We start from the raw sequence: 21923 nt of genomic DNA on the forward strand, positions 1-21923 counted from the left end.
TACAGCCCCCTAAGGAAAAAAGGCAGATGCCCCAAGTTGGACAGTCACTGGGTGGGACCCTGCAGCGTCCTGGAGAGGGTAGGGGAGGTTGCTTACCGGGTGCAGCTTCCTCCCAGGGGGAGAAAGGTGACACTGCACCGGGACAGGTTAGCCCCATACAGAGGGGCCTCTTCTCCCCAAACCCCAGGGACCCCCACAATTCCCCTCTCTGGTAATGACATTCTCCAGGCACCCACCCCCAGGTGCCACAGACAAGGCTCCAGACAGCCCTCTCCCCCTGTCTCCCTCCCTGTGTCACCGCGTGGTTCCCAAGAGCCACGGACTGTATTACCCGTTCCCGCTTCCTTGACCCCCATATCCCTGCCTTCATCCCCTGGTTCCCAGAGGGGCACTCTGCGACCATCACGGCCACGCAGGCAAAGGAGACCTCCGGGTCGCTTCAGAGACTTTGTTTGTTCCCTCGGGGACGAGGGACTTTGTGGTGGGGGGGCTGTGTAGCGACCCGCACAGACAGCTGTGTGTTATGTGTTAGGCTAGTAGGTGGTTTTGTTGTAATTACCAGTACCCAGTGTTCGCGGAGTCCGACATGCCAATCAACCTGCTATCTGCCAATCACGGGAATGCCTGGAATGTTCTGATGCCGGGCATCCTGGCGGTTGGCGGAGTGGCGTGGAGGGTGGTTGGGCAGGAGGATGGAGCATTGGAAGTTAAGACCAGGTTTAGCCATTGTTCTCTCTCTTATGTCTGGCCTTCACAAGAGAAGGTCACGGTTGGCTTGTGGTTCTTTCATTTATTTGGCGTGGGCTACGGCCAAACAGTAGCCTGTGTAAAGTAGGGTTAATAAACCGTCAATTCGTAACCTCAATCCTCTGGACAATTGTTCCTTTATGATCTAGTCAGGTCATTACAATACATTGTGGGTTGGGCTATTCTTTTTGCAGACATCAGTATTGAAATCCCCTAACAAAATGATTTCCTTCAACAGGGAGGAAACATTAAAGTTTGACAACACAATTTCAAGACCTTCATAGAATGCATTCTGTTTGGGCGGCCTATAACACACCCCCAACAACATCGGCTTGGTTTTGGGAAGGCAGATATCCAGCCAGACAATCTCCAGATCAGCGGTGAATCCGATCTGACGTTAAAAGCAATGTCTGGTCTTACAAACGCACATATTCCCCCACCGTTCCGATTCCGATCCTTCCTGACAACAGAGTAATTACCTATCTCAATTTCTGAGTCACAAACAGATGAATCCAACCATGTCTCAGTAAAACATAAGACACCCACCTCTGATTTGCAAACCAACAGGCGTATCTCATCGAGCTTCGGTAGTAGGCTTCGGACGTTAAAGTGCACAAAATGTAAGCCCTTCTTCCCAAAGGCCTCATTGAATTCCCGATCCACTTGTAACTCGCTTCCCACTGCGCTGCTATCTTCCCCCTGCCCTGCCTCCGGTGGCCTCTCTGTCGCCATGGAGCACCCCTCCCCAGGTGCTACTCCATCGTCCTCACCACCGTGTCCCCCGTCACTCGCCTCTGGTTGCCTCCGCTGTGGACCCCCCCTCCTCCGGTGCACTCTCCACTCTCGGTAAGTCCTCTGGTCCCACTCCACCTTCAATGCTCACACACCCCGCGGGTACAGCACACCGACAGCAACGGTACATTTCATTGACCCCTTGCCCAAAGCTAGAATCGCTGCATTTTAAATGAATCCACTGCGCGCATTCCAAACATACCAAAGCTTTGCTGTTACTCTTTATCCACCGTTCGCAAGAGGAGCATGGATGCATAGGCCGTTTAATGGGGTTCGTGATAAAGTGAGGTCCAGGGCATTGATGGATATCACCCAATAAGAGAAGGAATAGAGTTATTATAAGATCTCTACCATTATTTTGCGATTTCAGACTGGATTTCGATGATCGTTTTGGTTTGTGCCAAGGTGCTATGAAAGTTTGGTAAATAACATTCCTTCAAAATCCGAAGTGCTGGATGCCATCAAAAGTGTTTGCATGACTGAGAAATTGCTGAGAAGTTACTATTCTTTCATCTAAATAGCAGATGCAATTATTGCCAGTAACATAAGGTTAGTTTTAGAGTATTTGTTGCCTTGGAAATGTACATTGAACAAAAAAATACACACAACATGTAAAGTGTTGGTCCCATGTTTCATGAGCTGAAATAAAAAATCCCAAAAATTTTCCATATGCAAAGAAAGCTTATTTCTCTCATTTTGTGCACAAATTTGTTTACATCGCTGTTAGTGAGCGTTTCTCATTTGCCAAGGTAATCCATCCACCTGACAGGTGTGGCATATAAAGAACCTGATTAAATAGCATGATCATTACACAGGTGCACCTTGTGCTGGGGACAATAAAAAGCCCCTAAAGTGCGCAGTTGTGTCACAATACAATGCCACAGATGCCTCAAGTTTTGAGGGAGTGTACAATTGGCATGCTGACTGCAGGAATGTCCACCAGAGCTGTTGCTAGATAATTGAATGTTAATTTTTCAACCATAAGGTGCCTCGAACATAATTTTTGAGAATTTGTAGCCACGCTGGGAGGGAGGCTGACAAGTATTTGCATATAATAATGACTTTTTGTGGGGACAAACTCATTCTGATTGGCTGGGCCTGGCTGCAAGTGGGTGAGCCCTCCAAGGCCCACCCAATGGCTGCACCCCTGTACAGTCATGTGAAATCCATAGATTAGGGACTAAGGATTTCATTTCAATTGACCTCCTTATATGGACTGTAACTCAGTAAATTCTTTGAAGTTGCAGCGGTCTAAAGCACTGCATCTCAGTGCAAGAGGCGTCACTACAGTCCCTGGTTTGAATCCAGGCTGTATCACATTCTGCCGTGATTGGGAGTCCCATAGGGTGACACACAATTGTAAAAAATCTGTAATGTTGCAATTATACATTCATGGAGGAGGAAATACAATGATTGCACTAGTGCATATGCGTGAAAGTGGTCTGCACACAGCACATTATCCCCGGAGATGCCAAACTTGGGCAAAGTGTTCCCCCATATGACATCACAGCGATGTCATAATGAGAGGGGGGAAAAAACACCTGCATCAGAGACAGTGCAAAGGTTTTCATACTCTGCCTTCATACTCTACATCCTGAAGAGTTACCTTGTTGTACAATGTCTACCATTTACAACTAGAATCTACATTGAAATTACAACACGTACAGTTTTTCTTATGAATACATTTCTTTGTTGTTGTCCCATAATTTTCACTTAGCAAAAATGAGTTAATGTCAACGCAAAATTGATTGTGAGGACGAACAAAGGTACTTTTTTTTACATAGTCCTATGTGCATCCCAAATCAACCCTATAAAGTATATTATCGGCCATGGTCAAAAGTAGTACACTATGTAGGGAATAGGGTCCCATCAGAGGACAACAACTCATGCATCATGTACAGTAGCTGTGAAGTGATACACATTGCTACAGTGTGGTTTTTACTATGTTTATGAGCTTACTCGTACTAAATATACTGTATTTCAAACATAGAACTGGATTAATTGGTTAACAGGCCTATGTGGCTCTGGTGTTTGCTGTCTGTCGGGGGGGGTGTGGTCTCCCATGGCACCACATTACATCACAATTGTGATGTCATAAATGAGTGTATTCTGATATGATGACAGCCTAAATGGTTTGCCATAGCGTTACTGTCACATTACGGCAACACTTACAAGTTCAATTCAGGGTCAAAATCATTGCTATATTTTGGATGGTTATTTTTGAAGTGATTGGTGGTAAGTAGTTGTGACCACTTGTGATTTAGTGTGAAAAGGCCTACTTTTTGACACAATTTAATTTAGATGATTTAAATAATATAATAATATTTTGAAGCCATATTGTACCTTTTTCAGGATTACTGTAATTGAAGGAACTATGGGAAAGTTCTCCTTCCCAAGGCTCATCGTAAGAATGGTTAGAATCTCTTTTCTCTCACCACCCTCATAGTCAAAATTCCAGTGATTTAAAATCATCACTTTGACATATAGGCCTATGAGCTTTTCTAGGATTGAAAATAACAAGCTTGTATCACGATAACCTCATTACTGACTGCATGTTTGTCATCATTTTCATTTCGAGCCATGGACAAATCGGACTGCACAGGACGATTTCTGCACAGGAACTACTGAACTCCACAGGCCCAGAACACACCAGCCTCAAAACTCCTCACAACTCCCCAGCCTTAATGTAAGTCCCATCTGCAGGCTAAATCTACGACCCACTAAAGTGGTCCAGACTAATCATGTATGGCCAAACAGTGTAAACTTTGTACTAACTATGGCTTGATCTAGTGTCAACATTATACCTTATTGATATTGTATATCAATGAAATACAATGGAAGGCACATACAGTGGGGCAAAAAAGTATTTAGTCAGCCACCAATTGTGCAAGTTCTCCCACTTAAAAAGATGAGAGAGGCCTGTAATTTACAGGCCTGTAATACTTATTTTCCACCATAATTTGCAAATAAATTCATTAAAAATCCTACAATGTGATTTTCTGGAATTTTTTTTCTCATTTTGTCTGTCATAGTTGAAGTGTACCTATGATGAAAATTACAGGCCTCTCTCATCTTTTTAAGTGGGATAACTTGCACAATTGGTGGCAAACTAAATACTTTTTTGCCCCACTGTAATAATCCAATGAGTAAAATAAAATATACCATGTTCTATTCTCAATATCTCTACTGCCCTAAAGGTGTGTAGGCAGGGTAAGGAGAACACCGATTCAACCCAGAAGAAGAGGAAAAAGAAGAGGCTAAATGAGAAGGGAACCCAGGTTGAACTAGGCATGCGGGAGGATATCCATGACCTTGACCTCGCCCATTGGAGATTGGCTAGAGAGACATGGAGAACTGAGCGAGGAAACATGAGGGAGATTAAGGCGCTGTATGGAGAAATATTTAGGCTGCACCAACTCTTGGAGGAGGTAACAAGAGCAGTTTTCTTTAATCAGACGTTCATATAAGTAGATATACTGTAGTTGATTTAGATGTTCCCAATCCTGATACACAGAAATTAGATCTAAATAGATAGAATAGTGAAATAAGAAGGCAAGAAAAAAACAGAACACTGGAAGTATTCAGAGGAAGGTCTGCATTCTGCACTGGTAGTATTCTCAGGAAGGTCTGCATTCTGCACTGGTAGTATTCTGAGGAAGGCCTGCATTCTGCACTGGTAGTATTCTGAGGAAGGCCTGCGTTCTGCACTGGTAGTATTCTGAGGAAGGCCTGCGTTCTGCAATGGTAGTATTCTTAAGAAGGTCTGCATTCTGCACTGGTAGTATTCTGAGGAAGGTATGCGTTCTGCAATGGTAGTATTCTCAGGAAGGTCTGCATTCTGCAATGGTAGTATTCTCAGGAAGGCCTGCATTCTGCAATGGTAGTATTCTGAGGAAGGCCTGCGTTCTGCAATGGTAGTATTCTCAGGAAGGTCTGCATTCTGCAATGGTAGTATTCTCAGGAAGGCCTGCATTCTGCAATGGTAGTATTCTGAGGAAGGCCTGCGTTCTGCAATGGTAGTATTCTGAGGAAGGCCTGCGTTCTGCAATGGTAGTATTCTCAGGAAGGCCTGCATTCTGCAATGGTAGTATTCTGAGGAAGGCCTGCGTTCTGCAATGGTAGTATTCTCAGGAAGGTCTGCATTCTGCAATGGTAGTATTCTCAGGAAGGCCTGCATTCTGCAATGGTAGTATTCTGAGGAAGGCCTGCGTTCTGCACTGGTAGTATTCTCAGAAAGGTCTGCATTCTGCAATGGTAGTATTCTGAGGAAGGCCTGCGTTCTGCACTGGTAGTATTCTGAGGAAGGCCTGCGTTCTGCACTGGTAGTATTCTGAGGAAGGCCTGCGTTCTGCACTGGTAGTATTCTTAAGAAGGTCTGCGTTCTGCACTGGTAGTATTCTTAAGAAGGTCTGCATTCTGCACTGGTAGTATTCTCAGGAAGGCCTGCGTTCTGCAATGGTAGTATTCTGAGGAAGGCCTGCGTTCTGCACTGGTAGTATTCTTAAGAAGGTCTGCATTCTGCACTGGTAGTATTCTGAGGAAGGTCTGCGTTCTGCACTGGTAGTATTCTGAGGAAGGCCTGCGTTCTGCACTGGTAGTATTCTTAAGAAGGTCTGCATTCTGCACTGGTAGTATTCTTAAGAAGGTCTACATTCTGCACTGGTAGTATTCTGAGGAAGGCCTGCGTTCTGCACTGGTAGTATTCTTAAGAAGGTCTACATTCTGCACTGGTAGTATTCTGAGGAAGGCCTGCGTTGTGCACTGGTAGTATTCTTAAGAAGGTCTGCATTCTGCAATGGTAGTATTCTTAGGAAGGTCTGCATTCTTAGAATAAAGTTGAAAAAGAATGGAAGAATTTCTGAATTGGAATGATTCCAAAAGTTCATTTTCCTAATAGGCTAATATACAGTAATAAAACATGTTTTCTCTATGATATTTATTACCCATACACATGTAAATGTTTTTAGATAGTAATATCAATGACCATCAAGCTATTAAGTAATAAAAATGTGTCTGTCATCATACAGATTGGGGTGGATAAAGGGGTGATCAAGCAGCGCTCCACCTCCTCCATTCTTTGTCCCGTCTCCCCGACACTGCCAGCTTTCCACAGGTACAACCTCCATAGGTACCTCGCCAACAGCCAATCGGAGCCTGACCAGCATGCTGCCGGCACCCAGAAGGACCCATCTAAGAAACACTCAATCTTTCCCCCTCTGGACACACAGAGCTGCACCTCCCCTGATAAATGGCCTCCTTCTCAGTCCAAGAAGTCACATCCACACGCTTCACACCGATTTGCTGTCCCATCCCACCCCCTGGCTTCCGGCCCTCCTGCCTGGATGAGACAGACCCATCCGCATGTCCACCCCAGATCCTCATTGACTGGCCAGGCAAAGGTCAAGGAAGAGGTCTATAGGCCAGAAATTACATCGTCTGAGGAATTGTCTGAAGAAGTTCAACGGCGAGGCGCAGAAATTGCGAATATGTATAAAGCACAGCTGAAAGAGAGGATGGCCCAAAAGAGAAAGGAAGAGATTCTGAAGAAAAGGGTAAACAACAATGACAAGAACGATGACACTGAGGCCTCCTGCTCCTCTGCAGTAGAACAATCTAATACCCCTTCCACAGCCCCCGAGCCCCCGGCCAGCCCAGACGCCACGCCAGTGGCCGCCCGAGAGGACACTCAGGGGGAAACCCAGGAGGACCTGGCAGACGTTGTGAATGTGCTCAAGAGGCAATCATCTGATCTATACCTGCCTGACAACGTTTGTGAGGAGTCACTCACATGGAAGTCCATTTACGAGGAGCTGTGCCCGCTCGCTCACAGGGTGAACACAGAAGCTGACTACATCAAGGCGCTCCGCGTCATCACTGAGAAGGCTGTGACTCCCTCGTGCTCGTCTGAGGATGATGTGTCTCAGAGTGTGAGTGAGGACACAAGTCAGGAGGGGAGTAGTGAAAGTGAGGAGAGCATGAGTGGACAACAGCAGAGATGTCTACACAGGGAACCTTATGGTGAGAGGGACAGGAAGGAGAATGATAGTGGTAGTGGTAAAATGGAAGGGAGATATGCAACCGCCAATGCATTGTCTATGATGGCAAGCCGAGGGAAAGAAGAACTTAATGCCATGAGCTACGCAGACAGGATCAAATATTTTAAGGACGAGGCTAAGAGAAATGAAGAGATGATGAAGATTGAAAGGAGGAAGGAAAAAGCCAGGGACGAAGAGCTCAAAAAGTGGGAAAAGAGACAGAAGAAATTGAATGAGGAGGAAAGGAAAAGGACAGAAAATATGGAAAAAAACAAGTTAGAGGAGCAGAGGAAAAGGGAGAAGGCAGAGATGAAACTAAAGATCGAACATGAGAAAAAGAGACAAGAGCAAGAGAAAAAAGAAAGAAAGAAAGAAAGAAGCAGGAGATGCAACAGAAGTTCCGTGCAAAAGAAGAGAAAAAGAGGGCAGAGGAAGAGAAAAAGATGGAGAAAAAGAGGGCAGAGAAGTTGAAAAAGATTGAGAAACAGAGGATGGAGGAGGAGAGGAACAGGGAAAAGGAGAGAATGAAGGTGTTGGAGATGCAGCAAAAGGCACGAGAGAAAGAAGAGAAGAGGAGGAAAGAGGAACAGAAAAGGAGATTGAAGATACAGCAGGAACAAGAGAAGGAGGAACAGAAAAGGCAGACAATGATACGGGACGAGGATAAGAAGAGAGCAGAGCTTCAAAGAATAAAAGATCACGAGGCCAGGTTCAAGATGGAGATGGAGAAACTGTATGAGAGAGAAGAGAGGAATGCACAGATTGAAAGAGAAAAGAGGCGTGCGCTGTGTCAGAAAAAAGGGCAGACAGAGAGCAAAACAGGTGGTGGCATACGAGGTCACAGCGTCTACATCTGACGCCTCTGTGCGGAGGGAAGAGAGGGAGCCGCGTCCAGAGACCGCTCACGCACAGTCTGCGAAGAAGAGAACAAGGAAGAAGCAGAAGAAAGCGGCGGACGAGGCATTGACAACTTTTGAGTAGATGACAAAAGAAAAAACGAACAAAAAAATTAGAAAATAAGCAAAAGGAGGAAAATATTATAAGGAAGCCAGGCATGAGGGTGAAGAGGAGGAAACATGAGAGAGGAGGAAGGGAGACCAGAGTGGTTTATCAGGAGGTCAGTAGAAGATACAGAATTCAAGTTCTGATGGACAGAATCAGGAAGGACCATGTGATAAAAGGTAAATGAGATTAGCAGTAAAGAGCTGAGTGGATCAAAAGAAAGTAATGGAAAACACAAGGGGGGAGGCAAGATAAACAGAGACCCAGAGAAAAGAGGTGAAAACATTTTATAAGAGTAAAAGAGAGGAGATTGAACTAGAATTCTGATGGACATATGGCCAAAATAACTATCTAAATAACTAAGGATGAGCAGAAAAGGAGAAGACCAAGAGCACAGGAAAAAAGCCAACAGACATGTCAAAAAGAAATGAAGTCTGCCTCTTCTACTTCTCTTTTAAAGTTGCTTTGGTTTCCTTTTGTCCTCTTTCCAAGCCTGTTCAAGTCTGAGATAGATGAAAAGAGCAGCCAAAGAAACAGATCTGTTGAAGCATCAATAGGAAAGGATGAAAGGGAGGGAGGCAGCAAGAGGAAAACACAGAAGAGCAGATGAGGTAAGTGCTTGGGCTTGTGATGAGAGGATAGGGGCTCCAGAACTGGGGTTCATGATTGACAATTCTCAGACAAATGTATTACTGTGAATCCCATTCGTTCAATGACTGTTTGATTCATTCCTGACGGGATATAATTGTTTTACAGGAGCACTCTATGTTCTGCTTCCATGTGGATTGACAGCATTGCTTTCATGAGCTGCTGGAGGACACCATGGAGGAAGAGGGAGAGGGTCTATGATAGGCAGTTTGCCATGGCCCTAAATGGGCTTTTGGATGTTAATTCTTCCTGCTTTATATCATACAACTTTACAATAAAAATGAATTGCAAGCATCAGCCTTTTCTGTTTGATTGTGATCAGTGCAGTAGTAGTAAGATTGGTGTAAACCCAAGGAATATTCTGGCAGTAGTGTGATAAGAAATGATCAATATCTTATGAAAACAATATGGAGATAGAAATATCAAAAGAAGTGTTGCATTTACTTAGTAATAGCTATTTCTCCCTCATAGAGAATGGTGTCCTTGTTGTGATCAGTCCATCGACAAATGCATGTATGCGCGCACACACACACCCACAGAGAGTTAGTCATTATTTCCCTGAGTCATCAGACTCTGGTGAAGGTTTCTTTGCATCTTGAGCAGTCTGTGTTGTATCCTTGCCGGACTCATCTATAACAATCTCGAAGGCCGCCTCTTCTTCTACCCTCTTCACTTTCTCCCCTTTCGCTGCAAGGATTTCCTCAATGTTCCTGTAGGGAAAAAAACAACATGACTCATTAAAAAAAAATATTCAGGAATAATACTCCAGTCTTAAGGAGGCTACACACTTCATGCAAACAGAGCGAAGGAGCATCGTATATAGTTTGTTCCAAAACTCAAGTACCTACAACTGTGTGAGAAAATGATGCTGCATTTGCATGAAGTGTGTAGGGCCCTTTAGTCCACACAAACGTTACAGCCTATTAATACGGGATTCACTTATGATTCACTATGACTGCAGTTCCATTTCTCTTCTGTGCAAATCCCTATCAATAGGGATAATACATATCCTTGTAATACTGTACAATCGTGGCCAAAAGTTCTGAGAATGACACAAATATTAATTTTCACAAAGTTTGCTGCTTCAGTGTCTTTAGATATTTTTGTCAGATGTTACTATGGAATACTGAAGTATAATTACAAGCATTTCATAAGTGTCAAAGACTTTTATTAACAATTACATGAAGTTGATGCAAATAGTCTATTTGCAGTGTTGACCCTTCTTTTCAAGACCTTTGCAATCCACCCTGGCATGCTGTCAATTAACTTCTGGACCACATCCTGACTGATGGCAGCCCATTCTTGCATAATCAATGCTTGGAGTTTGTCAGAATTTGTGGGTTTTTGTTTGTCCACCCGCCTCTTGAGGATTGACCACAAGTTCTCAATGGGATTAAGGTCTGGGGAGTTTCCTGGCCATGGACCCAAAATATCGATGTTTTGTTCCCCGAGCCACTTAGTTATCACTTTTGCCTTATGGCAAGGTGGTCCATTATGCTGGAAATGGTATTGTTCGTCAGCAAACTGTTCCTGGATGGTTGGGAGAAGTTGCTCTCGAAGGATGTGTTGGTACCATTCTTTATTCATGGCTGTGCTCTTAGGCAAAATTGTGAGTGAGCCCACTCCCTTGGCTGAGAAGCAACCCCACACATGAATGGTCTCAGGATGCTTTAGTGTTGGCATGACACAGGACTGATGGTAGCGCTCACCTTGTCTTCTCCGGACAAGCTTTTTTCCGTATTCCCCAAACAATCGGAAAGGGGATTCATCAGAGAAAATGACTTTACCCCAGTCCTCAGCAGTCCAATCCATGTACCTTTTGCAGAATATTAGTCTGTCCCTGATGTTTTTCCTGGAGTGAAGTGGCTTCTTTGCTGCCCTTCTTGACACCAGGCCATCCTCCAAAAGTCTTCGCCTCGCTGTTCGTGCAGATGCACTCACACCTGCCTGCTGCCATTCCTGAGCAAGCTCTGCACTGGTGGTGCCCCGATCCCGCAGCTGAATCAACTTTAGGAGACGGTCTTGGCGCTTGCTGGACTTTCTTGGGCGCCCTGAAGCCTTCTTCACAACAATTGAACCGCTCTCCTTGAAGTTCTTGATGATCCGATAAATGGTTGATTTAGGTGCAATCTTATTGGCAGCAATATCCTTGCCTGTGAAGCCCTTTTTGTGCAAAGCAATGATGACGGCACGTGTTTCCTTGCAGGTAACCATGGTCGACAGAGGAAGAACAATGATTCCAAGCACCAACCTCCTTTTGAAGCTTCCAGTCTGTTATTCGAACTCAATCAGCACAACAGAGTGATCTCCAGCCTTGTCCTCGTCAACACTCACACCTGTGTTAACGTGAAAATCACTGACATGTCAGCTGGTCCTTTTGTGGCAGGGCTGAAATGCAGTGGAAATGTTTTTTGGGGATTCAGTTAATTTGCATGGCAAAGAGGGACTTTGCAATTCATCTGATCACTCTTCATAACATTCTGGAGTATATGCAAATTGCCATCATACAAACTGAGGCAGCAGACTTTGTGAAAATTAATATCTCAAAACCTTTGGCCACGACTGTAGAATGCATGCATGTAAAATGTTCAGACCAACATTAACTTGGCCACCAACCTCTTTCCCTTCAGATCAGAGAACCAACCCAAGTTGTCAGCAATAATGTGGTGTTTTTCACATCCTGGGCAGGTCACTAGGACAACACCTTTATGATAGGCTACCTTAGATATCCTCTTCGTTGACCTGGTTGAGCACACCTGCATACAGATCATTTACAGTCAAATAATGATACAGTTTATTAGAAGAGTCAGGTTGAATCTGAACTTTATAAACTATCCATATAATCGTATTCATTATTATCTAAAAGGCTAAACTGATCTTTTCAGTTTGCTGCAGCAGGAGACAGAAACAAGCTGCAAATAAACACTCAACCTGGACAGTTTTATCTCAATCTCTTCATTCAAAGACTCAATCATGGACACTCTTACTGACAGTTGTGGCTGCTTTGCGTGATGTATTGTTATTGTGATGTGTGTTTTATCCTATATTTATATATATATTGTAATGAAACAGGCAGGGAGCAGGTCTCGAACCCTCGACCTTCTAACCCGAAGTGCAGCACGCTATCGTCCAGCACGCTCGTCCGGCAGAGTCGATTTCCGCGCTTATAAACCCAGGGTCGTTACAATATATATATATATATATAAATAAATATAGGACAAAACACAGATCACGACAACAATACATGTACATATACATATATTTTTATCCCAGCCCCCGTCCCAGCAGAAGGTATTTTGCCTTTTGGTAGGCTGTCATTGGAAATAAGAATTTGTTCTTAACTGACTTGCGTAGTTAAATAAAAATAAATACAAAATAAAAATCCATCACACTCCTACTCTGAGATGTTTTGTGGATACGGGCCCTGAGTACCAGTGTTTTGATCACCTCATCAACCAAATCTTCATTGCCAAATCATGCTATGACTGTCACTGTAGAAACATGATGTGAAAAAGAACTGATCTTCCATTTAAAATCTCATCCATTACCTTGCATGTGTAAACCAAGTGGTAATGCGTTGAATGAATCTTCCCAATGGAATCGCTGCAGACGTGTGTTGTGGTAGAGAATTGTTTATCGAGAGGTACATATCTTTGATACTGCCTGAAAGCAACCGGCAAAGTCGGACCACTGCTGTGTCTTGACTGTGAAGAGGACCATTGACTGGTCCCTGATGCAAGTGGTTGTACGTGCAGTAGTCTTGTCCTTGATAACTGAGTCCATGATCTCGACAATGTATAACTTCTATGCCAGTGCCAAAATGTACCATTCGTAACCCGAATTGTATTCTGTTGAAACATTGACGAAAATTGCTACGAAAAGATTTTAAATTCGGTACCGTCAAGCGTCTGTTGTCCTCAACGTGGTTGAGTCGCAATCTAATGACGTGTAGGAAAATGGTTGATTGTTTCGAATAGAAGCCAATCGTTTGTTTCCATTTTAGTGACGGTTCTCATGTTACACCAATGAGAGACCACAATTTTAAGAAGGCGGGTCTATTGATCCGCACGTGAACCAATTAAATAATCGCAAACATTACCGCTTTAGTTTAGCTAGCGACATTTTTTGAATGTTTATATGACTGTTTATATGCATTGGTAGCAGATTATAAACAAAAATGAGCGACGAAGCTGTCTTTGAAACAATTGAAGAGGTCAATAAGCATATCTCACACGTCGAAGAGTCAACCTGTGTGAAATATATTTCTTACCGTGTGGACAAGCGATTCAATGACCAAGGTAAACTAGCTATCGACGTTAGCTAAAGAGTGTGCTGCCTGTAGGAAACGTGCATTGGTCAAGTTGCAGACAGTGCAAACAATCACCAGGGTGACATGGCTATCTTTCAGCAGTTCCATACTATTTAGCTACCTACATTGATTGATTAATGTTCTTATGTAGTGATGTAACCTCCACAAACTACTGGTGTATTCATTAGTCGGATTCCGTTGCAAACGTTTGTGTTGCATTTTGCAACGGAAACAGTTTACTCCAAACAAAACGCTTTGCAACAAAAACGTAGTTTTCTATTGGACACATTCAGGTAAGTCCCTCCCCGTTTTAGTTCTGTTTGGTTCCTAGAAAGTAAACGGCTTCCGTTGACAAAACGTTTTGCAACAGAAAATGTTTTGCTGCAAATCAGACTAATGAATACACCTCTGGACTCATGGCTCTTTCAATGTGTTCTGCTAAACAGGTTGGAAACCACAGGACCACAAGAACCGCTTATACTGGGAATGGAACTACGGCAAGGGTACTCCCTCTATCCCCTTTGACAGCGTACCCTTCATGTTCATCGGACACAAACTGATGGGATGCCACAGGGGCCGGGCAAAGTGTGGATTCAAGAAGAGGCAGGAACTTGAGGATCAAAGGGTACTACTATCTATGATATTCTGAAATGGCTTTGAAGTGTTCCATGTAGCTACAGATTGTTACACCAGATAATGTGATCTAACAAAATATTTTTGGTATCCATTACTGGGAGTTACAGGTTAGATACCGTTTGGTGTAGCACAGAGAATTTTCCACCAACCTTATATTGGCAATGCTGTCTTCATCCTTAAGTCTTTGGTTAGATCACATTATCAGGTGTAACAATCTGTAGCTAGGATGTATTTTGCATCTAATCCTGAATCGAATTCATTAGGGCACACTATGGAAAAGCTTTAAAAAGCATTGTGCAACTGAAAACGTAAAGGAGCTTTTCTTATTGGAGTAGAGGTTGTCCCTCCCTATTTCGTTACATTTTCTTCCATATGGTGTCTAATGAATACCACCCTGGTTCCATCAATGCTTCTAGGTAGTTGACCAATCTCAACAATTCCATTCTTACCTACCACTAATTTTCTCCAAAATCCTCAAAACGTTCTACAGCTGCACCATTGAGAGCATCCTGACTGGCTGCATCACAGCTTGGTATGGCATCAGCTTTGTATACGACCGCAAGGCGCTACAGAGGGTAGTGCGTACGGCCCAGTACATCACTGTAGCAGTGCTACCTGCCATCCAGGACCTCTATACCAGGCGGTGTCAGAAGAAGCCCCTAAAAATTATCACTCTAGCCACCCATGTCATAGACTGTTCTCTCTGCTACAGCACGGCAAGCGGTACCGATGCAACAAGTCTTGAACCAACAGGACTTTGAACCGCGTCTACCCCCAAGCCTTAAGACTGCTAAATAGTTAATCAAATAGCTACCCAGACTATCTGCATTGACCCTTTTTGCACTAACTCCTTTGACTCATCAAATACGCTGCTGCTAATGTTTATTATCTATCCTGTTGCCTAGTCACTTTACCCCTACCTATTTGTACATATCTACCTCAATAACCTCGTACCCTTGCACATCGACTCAGTACAGGTACACCGTGTATATAGCAAAGTTGTTACTCATTGTGTATTCAATCCTTGTTATTGTTTTTGTTATTTTACTTTGTTGTTGGGAAGGGCCTGTAAGCATGTCGCTGTTGGTGTACACCAGTTGTTTACTAAGCATGTGACAAATAACATTTGATTTTGATATTTCAGGAAAAAGATGGCAAGGAAAAAAGAAACCTGTTGCTGAAAACCAAGAAGGTAGCATGCCCTGCTGTGTTCACAATCAGCCGCATTGTCAAGTTCCCTGGATTCAAGGTACGGGTGAAATACTGTGTTTATGTTTATATATGTTTATTATGTAACTCCAGTGACCGCGCACCACAGTCAACATTAGGATGCACATCAGACTAATATACATAATTATATCTGTGTGTGTGTGTGCGCTCGCTCCATACTGCATCAGTTGGAGAAGGACACATCACGGTTGAGGAGGGTCATGTCTATTTCCATCAAACAAGCTCTCCAGACAGACCCAGCCTCGGTGCAGTGGAAGATACAGTATTTCCTCAAAATACCCAGTGTCACTGACCACAAGGGCCATCCTATTGGAAAGGTATTACTATGATATTACTATACTATGACCATGGGATCTATTGCATTGGACTCTCTTTAGGCTACATAACTAGTATCTGTATGCCTGTATGTCTGTTCGGTACACAGATGTAATAAACCCTTGATCTCTTAAAATTCCCTGTGGAATACAAGTATCTGACCCTGTAACAGTGGTTAGGGGTATTTTCTCCCTACTTAACAAAAGCCACTCTCTACTCGTTCCCTCAGGGTGCAGATCAGATGGACGACAGGGTCAAAGGTTACATCCGAGCGTTGGTGCAGCAGGGGGTGAGGAAGGTGAAGGAGGTAAAGGACCAGATGGTCCAGTACGTGCGGACGGAACTGTTCCGAGACACGACCCCGCCACCGCTGAGGCGCTTCTTCCCCACGGAGAAAACCATCCATGCCGTCATGGCTCAGGTCATCGCGGAGGAACACTACAGCAAAATAGACCTGGTCAACCTGCTGGTGAGAAGGCTGTGCTGCACTCCATCATTCCCACCTATTCATCAGATATTTGGATTGTCTTCTGAGATAAGGCCATTGGGGCTTGTGGTGTTAGCTGTATTTTTTGCATGTCACCCACCCTCTTTGAAACACTTGTTTAAAGGGGCATTTTAGTCACTATTGTTTCATTAGTCTACTTTTTGATATAGTTCCAAAACATTCTGCATGTCAACATTCATGCTTTCAGTATATATTGCTTTCAGTCTCCTGATGCCCAAAATCAAGCAAGTGAATATGTTGGGTAAGGATAAACCGACAGTTGTGCTGAAAACATGAGGCATTGATACGTTATATTCTTCTAGAATCAATGAGTAAATATCAAGAATTGAAATGACAATTGAATAGTTTCCAAAATCCCAGTCTGGTTGATTGTGTGTCAGTGCCTGTTTCTGTGCATGATAAAAAGAGACTTGACAAGCCTTTATTATACAATTCAGGAACCCACATGCAGAGTTTTCCACGGATTCAAGAAAAATAAATTCATAACAGCTTTGTGGTGCGTTATCCTTACATGGGAAGAGCAGAAAGCCACTGAAAATGTTTGTTGTCATCAGATCAGAGCCTGGAGTCTTTCCAGAGACTCCTTTCTCCACCAACAAAGGCTGTGTTTACTAATTGATATGTTTACATCAGATCTTTTTCAGAACTGATCTGATTGGTCAAAAGACCAATTAGTGAAAAAAAGATCAGAACTGGGCTGCCTGTCTAAACGCAGCCAGAGTCACTGAATTGGATACATAGTCATTGCCTCCATTGCGATTGTATTTATATTTTAGTAATTTAGCAGACGTTTTCATCCAGAGTGACTTACATGAACAATTAGGGTAAAGTGCCTTGCTCAAAGGGCACAGACAGATTTTTCACCTAGTCGGCTGATTCTAACCGGCAACCTTTCTATTACTAGCCCAACGCTCTTAACCGCTAGGCTACCTGCCACCCTACTTGTTGACAGTAGATGCTGGCCATTTATTATGTAAATCTACAACAACAACTGGGTTGAGTGATGTCATTCTCTTGGACCCCACCACTCTCTCCCTGAGCCCATTCCCCAAACAGACAGAACAGCAACACCAGCAGAGCTAAAGCACCCCTCATTCTGGAACTGCTTTTTAGAAAGTATGTAGTCTGAAACTTCTACACACTGGGTATGGTGAATTAATACATGGGAACTTTAACAGGTGTCCTCAGTGGAACATTTTGAGAACCAAGGACTGTGTGTGATGTAACAGAGCACAGATAAATATTACTCCATGACATAAGGCCATGGGAATATCACTGCTGTGGTTTAGAATAAGACAGACATGTTATAGCAAAAGTCAAGGTGCACAACCATATATAAAGCTCACACTGGCGCAAAAATGAGTTTGGTTAGCACTGAAATAATTGAAAGGACGCAAAAGTTTCACCTCAGCTATTAACCATAACCCCTCCCCTCCCCCCCTTAGACCTTGGCAGAGAATTGGAAGGCGGAAGCTCCTAGAATCAACTTCCTGCTTAGGGTTCAATCAGAGAGCGAGAACCTGTTGCTCTGCTACCAGACAGACTGGCAGCGGCGGCTGCTTCGGCAGTATGGCAAGGAGGTGTGCTTCCTGGACGCGGCCTATAAGAGGACGCGCTTCCCCCTGCCACTCTTCTTCCTGTGCGTGCGCACCAATGTGAGCGTGGCGCCGGTGGGCCTGTTTGTGGTGCAGTCGAGGAGCGCCGAAGCCTTGGGGGAGGCGCTGGGGGTGTTCAGGCAGTGGAACCGGGGCTGGAGCCCAGCCTACATCCTCACTGAACACTGCCCTGTGGAGATGAAGGCGGTGGAGGCAGCATTCACAGGTGAACAGTGGTGAGGTTTTAATGTTAGCTATGAGGTGGGAAAAGCAAGTTAGCTTCATAATGTGCTCTCAACACTGTTGGCTGTGAGTTTCAGGATTTTCTTTTGAAAAGACCTGTTGGTCAAGAACATGTTTAATCTTTTACAATCTCTAAATACTAGAGGATGAGGGTGTTAGAGTTTGATAATTACGGACTGTTTCTCATTCCAATCTCAGGTGCTCAGGCAGTCTTCAGCGATCACCTGCGGGAGAGGACCTGGACCAAGTGGCTGAGCAACCGGTCGCGAGCCATCACCAACCAGGAGGGGATCTTTGATATGATGAAGGCCATCGCTGGAGCCCTTACCAGAGAGCAACACCAGGGGGCAGTAGAACTACTACAGCAGAGCCCCATCTGGTTGGAAAAGAGACAACTTTTCAAGAACTGGTTCACTAACAAGTGGCTGTCAGAGGAGAAGGTTTGTAGTGCACATGTCAATTAATGAAATCGCAGGGGCAATGGGGTCAGGTCCTGGACCTGCTTTGTCTTCACCTGCGTATTAATGAAGGTCAGGGTGGTTAGACGGAAAGCAGATCTCAGACCTGTGCTTAGAGGTGCTTTCATCCTGAAGCAGACAGCATGTTTAAACCACACCTACTGTATGTAGACAGTCTGTAGAAGTAACAGTAGCAAGTGTGTTATGTTTTTGCTAGCTGAATCCATGATGCGGTATCTAGCTATAGATCCATAATATGCTAGCTATAGGTCCATAATGTGCATCCTAGTCTAATGGGGCATACAGTGGTTGGCTACATGCTCTTGTTTTTGTTCATTCAGAGATGGGCGAACGCCGTGAGGGTTGATATTGTCAACTTTGTGTCTATGGTGAACGGAGGTCTGGAGATGCAGAGCGACTTTTTCACACATAATAACATGAAGGTCCATAAAAAAGACACCCTGAGCCAAATGCTGCAGTTCCTTGTTGACGACTACTTCCCACAGATGCACCAAAGGTAAGTTTGTTTTAGAATAGGATTCAATGTAATTTAGAATAGTATTTGCTGTCAAAAGTAGTCTTCTGTTGAGATATCTGCTAAATTTATGGAAGATAAACACCATATAATTTACAGTGCTTATCTTCTCCATTGGGGTTAAGATGTAGGATGTGGACTCATCTTGACATTTGACTACTTTTGTAAACTTTTATTTTGGAGTGTAATTCCCCTTTAATGTAAGTGTTTTGATGTTTGGTCAGTCTAAACCTGCTACACTCCCTGAACCTCCAGGTACACAGACCTCAACAGCCAGTCCTCTGGCGAGTACAGCCTCAACCCCACTGTGCCTCCGTTCCTGTGGCATCGCCCTTGGAGTGTGGTGGCCCTGGTGATGGACAACATGTCTGCGGCCCTGCAATACCCCGACATCGTGGTGGAGCAGGCCAGCGACACCGCCAACGGCACCTTCCGGGTGAAGAGTCTGGCAGAGACCAGGGCAGCGTGGTCCTACACGGTCAGCTTCGGTTCAGAGTCCACCTGGCCCTCCTGTGAGTGTGAGGTGTGGAGGGACCAGCGCCTGCCCTGTGAACACTTCTGTCACGTCTTCAGGTCTGAGCCTAACTGGACCTGGGAGCACCTGTGTCCCAAATACAGGGACCACCCTTTGCTCACATTGCATTCACAGACCTCTCACACCACAACAGAGGAGATGGAGGAAGCCCTCAATGGTCTAATGCATCTCTCCCCAGCTTCCCCAGTCTCTCTTCAGTGGGATGGGCCTGAAGAAACAGTGCCACTGGTGCAAACTCCTCAAACTCCACAGTTACAACTGCATAGCATACAAACACAGTGGGTGGCCCCACAGGCTTCACAGGGTCTGCGGGAGAGGGAGGAACTGAGGAGGGAGTGTGTGGCCAAACTCAAATCCATCATGGAGAATGTGAGCGGGATCAACGACATTGACCACCTACAGGAGCTCAGGCAGAAACTGGACGTTCTCCAGGCTCAGAGTGAGGCCATGGTGATTCAGAAGGACGCTAGCGTCAAAACAGTTTCCACCTCCAAGGGGAAGAGAAAAAGGGCAGGCGTGGAGATTATCGTGGCCATGCCCAAACGCATCAAAGTACTCTCCCGGGTTGATGTAGAAAATGTTCAGAAATAGCATTTTTCTAAAGAGGGAAAATAAAGAATGTTCAGTATTAAAAGGCAACTCTGCCACTTTTAATTTGTGGGTTGTTTTTATGTAGTACTTAGTGTTGTCCTACACAATTTGTATACTTCTTTGTATTTGATGTCTATTGCCTTTTTGTGATGAGCAAAACTGGAAATTGCTTGTCTGACGTCTAAGTAAGATCCCTGAGATGGCTAATAAAATAATTAGTCAGTCATTTTCATTTGTCTATATAACCCGTATGTAGTTTCTGATCATATGTGAACTCCCTGCTATATGTAACTCTGGTTGTCTTCATCTAACAAAGGTCTCTTTGTTAGGATGTGGTGACATTGTATCCAGTTCTGGGTCAGCTTGATTTAAGGCACTGCGCAGGTTCACAAATCTTTCCATAACAAATTAATAAATCAGTTATTGCACAGTGGTTTGGAAGTTAAGGTTATTTATTTTGTGATCGGATAATACGCACATTCGCTTGCTTAACCTGATTGAGTAATTGGCATCAATCAATGCATTTCCCTTAAGTTAATTAATTGCGTCATTATTTCAGCTTTCCAGGGGCTCAAGTGTGTAAAATGAAGCAGAGCTAGCACCGGATTTTGTGATGGGCGTATACACTAATGCACGTGCACATCATTTCGACGTTACAAAATTGTATGGATTGACCTCAAACGCCTCTACTATATGGGCAGTGGTTCCCAATAATTTTGTTAGCTAGCTGTGCCCAGAGACGGCACAGTGTGAATATAGCCAGAAAATACTTATCAAATAGAAACCCCACTTGTAGGCGATGTCATGCCAACGTTTGCAAGCTAAACTCGTTGAAACCAATACAAACCCTGGATTGCTGATGCTATGTAGTGGTCATTGAGAGGCTTTGAAGCCACCGGTCGGCCATATTGGCACTCCGTAGTAGGAGCAGTCCTCCATAGGAATGAATGGAATTCTACAGTATTTCAATGACATGTTTCAAGGACAAAATTACATGTATTTCGTTGTAGTGGGGACTAACATTAGTAATCTCTAAAAGTTATACATTGAGGAATATAAATTATATATAAAGGTTTGGGGTCACTTAGATGTCCTTGTTTTTGAAAGAAAAGCATTTTGTTTTGTCCATTAAAATAACATCAAATTGATCAGAAATACGTTTTTTTAAAGGCTAATTGATCATTAGAAAACCCTTTTGCAATTATGTTAGCACAGCTGAAAACTGTTGTCCTGATTAAAGAAGCAATAAAACTGCCCTTTAGACTAGTTGAGTATCTGGAGCATCAGCATTTGGGTTCGATTACAGGCTCAAAATGGACAGAAACAAAGAATGTTCTTCTGAAACTAGTCAGTCTATTCTTGTTCTGAGAAATGAAGGCTATTCCATGTGAGAAATTTCCAAGAAACTGAAGATCTTGTAATACTCCCTTCACAGAACAGCACAAACTGGCTCTAACCAGAATAGAAAGAGGAGTGGGAGGCCCTGGTGCACAACTGAGCAAGAGGACAAGTACATTAGTGTCTAGTTTGAGAAACAGACGCCTCACAAGTCCTCAACTGGCAGCTTCATTAAATAGTACCCGCAAAACACCAGTCTCAACATCAACAGTAAAGAGGCGACTCCGGGATGCTGGCCATCTAGGCTGGCCATCTAGGAATTTGTTCTTATTAACTGACTTGCCTAGTTAAACAAAGGTGCCATTTATTACAACTTTTTTTTTAAATCAAATGTGTATATATAAAT

The 21923-nt window shown here is 43.8% G+C and overlaps 3 protein-coding genes across 4 annotated transcripts; 2 read left to right on the plus strand and 1 right to left on the minus strand.

The window, feature by feature from the left end:
• Positions 1 to 3921: 3921 nt before the first annotated feature.
• Positions 3922 to 9515, plus strand: LOC120026219 (vicilin-like seed storage protein At2g18540). 2 transcript variants are annotated; one of them, XM_038971043.1, is made up of 5 exons: positions 3922 to 4225; positions 4737 to 4967; positions 6567 to 8755; positions 9069 to 9187; positions 9333 to 9515. In XM_038971043.1, the coding sequence occupies exons 2-3, from the start codon at positions 4830 to 4832 to the stop codon at positions 8043 to 8045; spliced, it is 1617 nt and encodes a 538-aa protein (XP_038826971.1). In that variant the 5' UTR covers positions 3922 to 4225; positions 4737 to 4829; the 3' UTR covers positions 8046 to 8755; positions 9069 to 9187; positions 9333 to 9515. The 2 variants fall into 2 exon arrangements, with proteins under 2 accessions (XP_038826971.1, XP_038826970.1); XM_038971042.1 differs by having other exon boundaries at positions 6567 to 9187.
• Positions 9416 to 13150, minus strand: dnlz (DNL-type zinc finger). Its single transcript, XM_038971045.1, has 3 exons — positions 12773 to 13150; positions 11841 to 11980; positions 9416 to 9934 (listed from the first exon to the last, which is right to left on the minus strand). The coding sequence occupies exons 1-3, from the start codon at positions 13082 to 13084 to the stop codon at positions 9775 to 9777; spliced, it is 612 nt and encodes a 203-aa protein (XP_038826973.1). The 5' UTR covers positions 13085 to 13150; the 3' UTR covers positions 9416 to 9774.
• Positions 13151 to 13323: 173 nt separating this feature from the next.
• On the plus strand, positions 13324 to 20612 carry LOC120026028. Its single transcript, XM_038970805.1, has 9 exons — positions 13324 to 13522; positions 13980 to 14158; positions 15314 to 15418; positions 15567 to 15716; positions 15944 to 16183; positions 17668 to 18043; positions 18259 to 18500; positions 18860 to 19035; positions 19309 to 20612. The coding sequence occupies exons 1-9, from the start codon at positions 13402 to 13404 to the stop codon at positions 20177 to 20179; spliced, it is 2460 nt and encodes an 819-aa protein (XP_038826733.1). The 5' UTR covers positions 13324 to 13401; the 3' UTR covers positions 20180 to 20612.
• The last annotated feature ends 1311 nt before the right edge of the window (positions 20613 to 21923 follow it).

Source organism: Salvelinus namaycush, chromosome 31, assembly GCF_016432855.1.
Source record: "Salvelinus namaycush isolate Seneca chromosome 31, SaNama_1.0, whole genome shotgun sequence".
NCBI classification, from domain to species: Eukaryota; Metazoa; Chordata; class Actinopteri; order Salmoniformes; family Salmonidae; genus Salvelinus; species Salvelinus namaycush.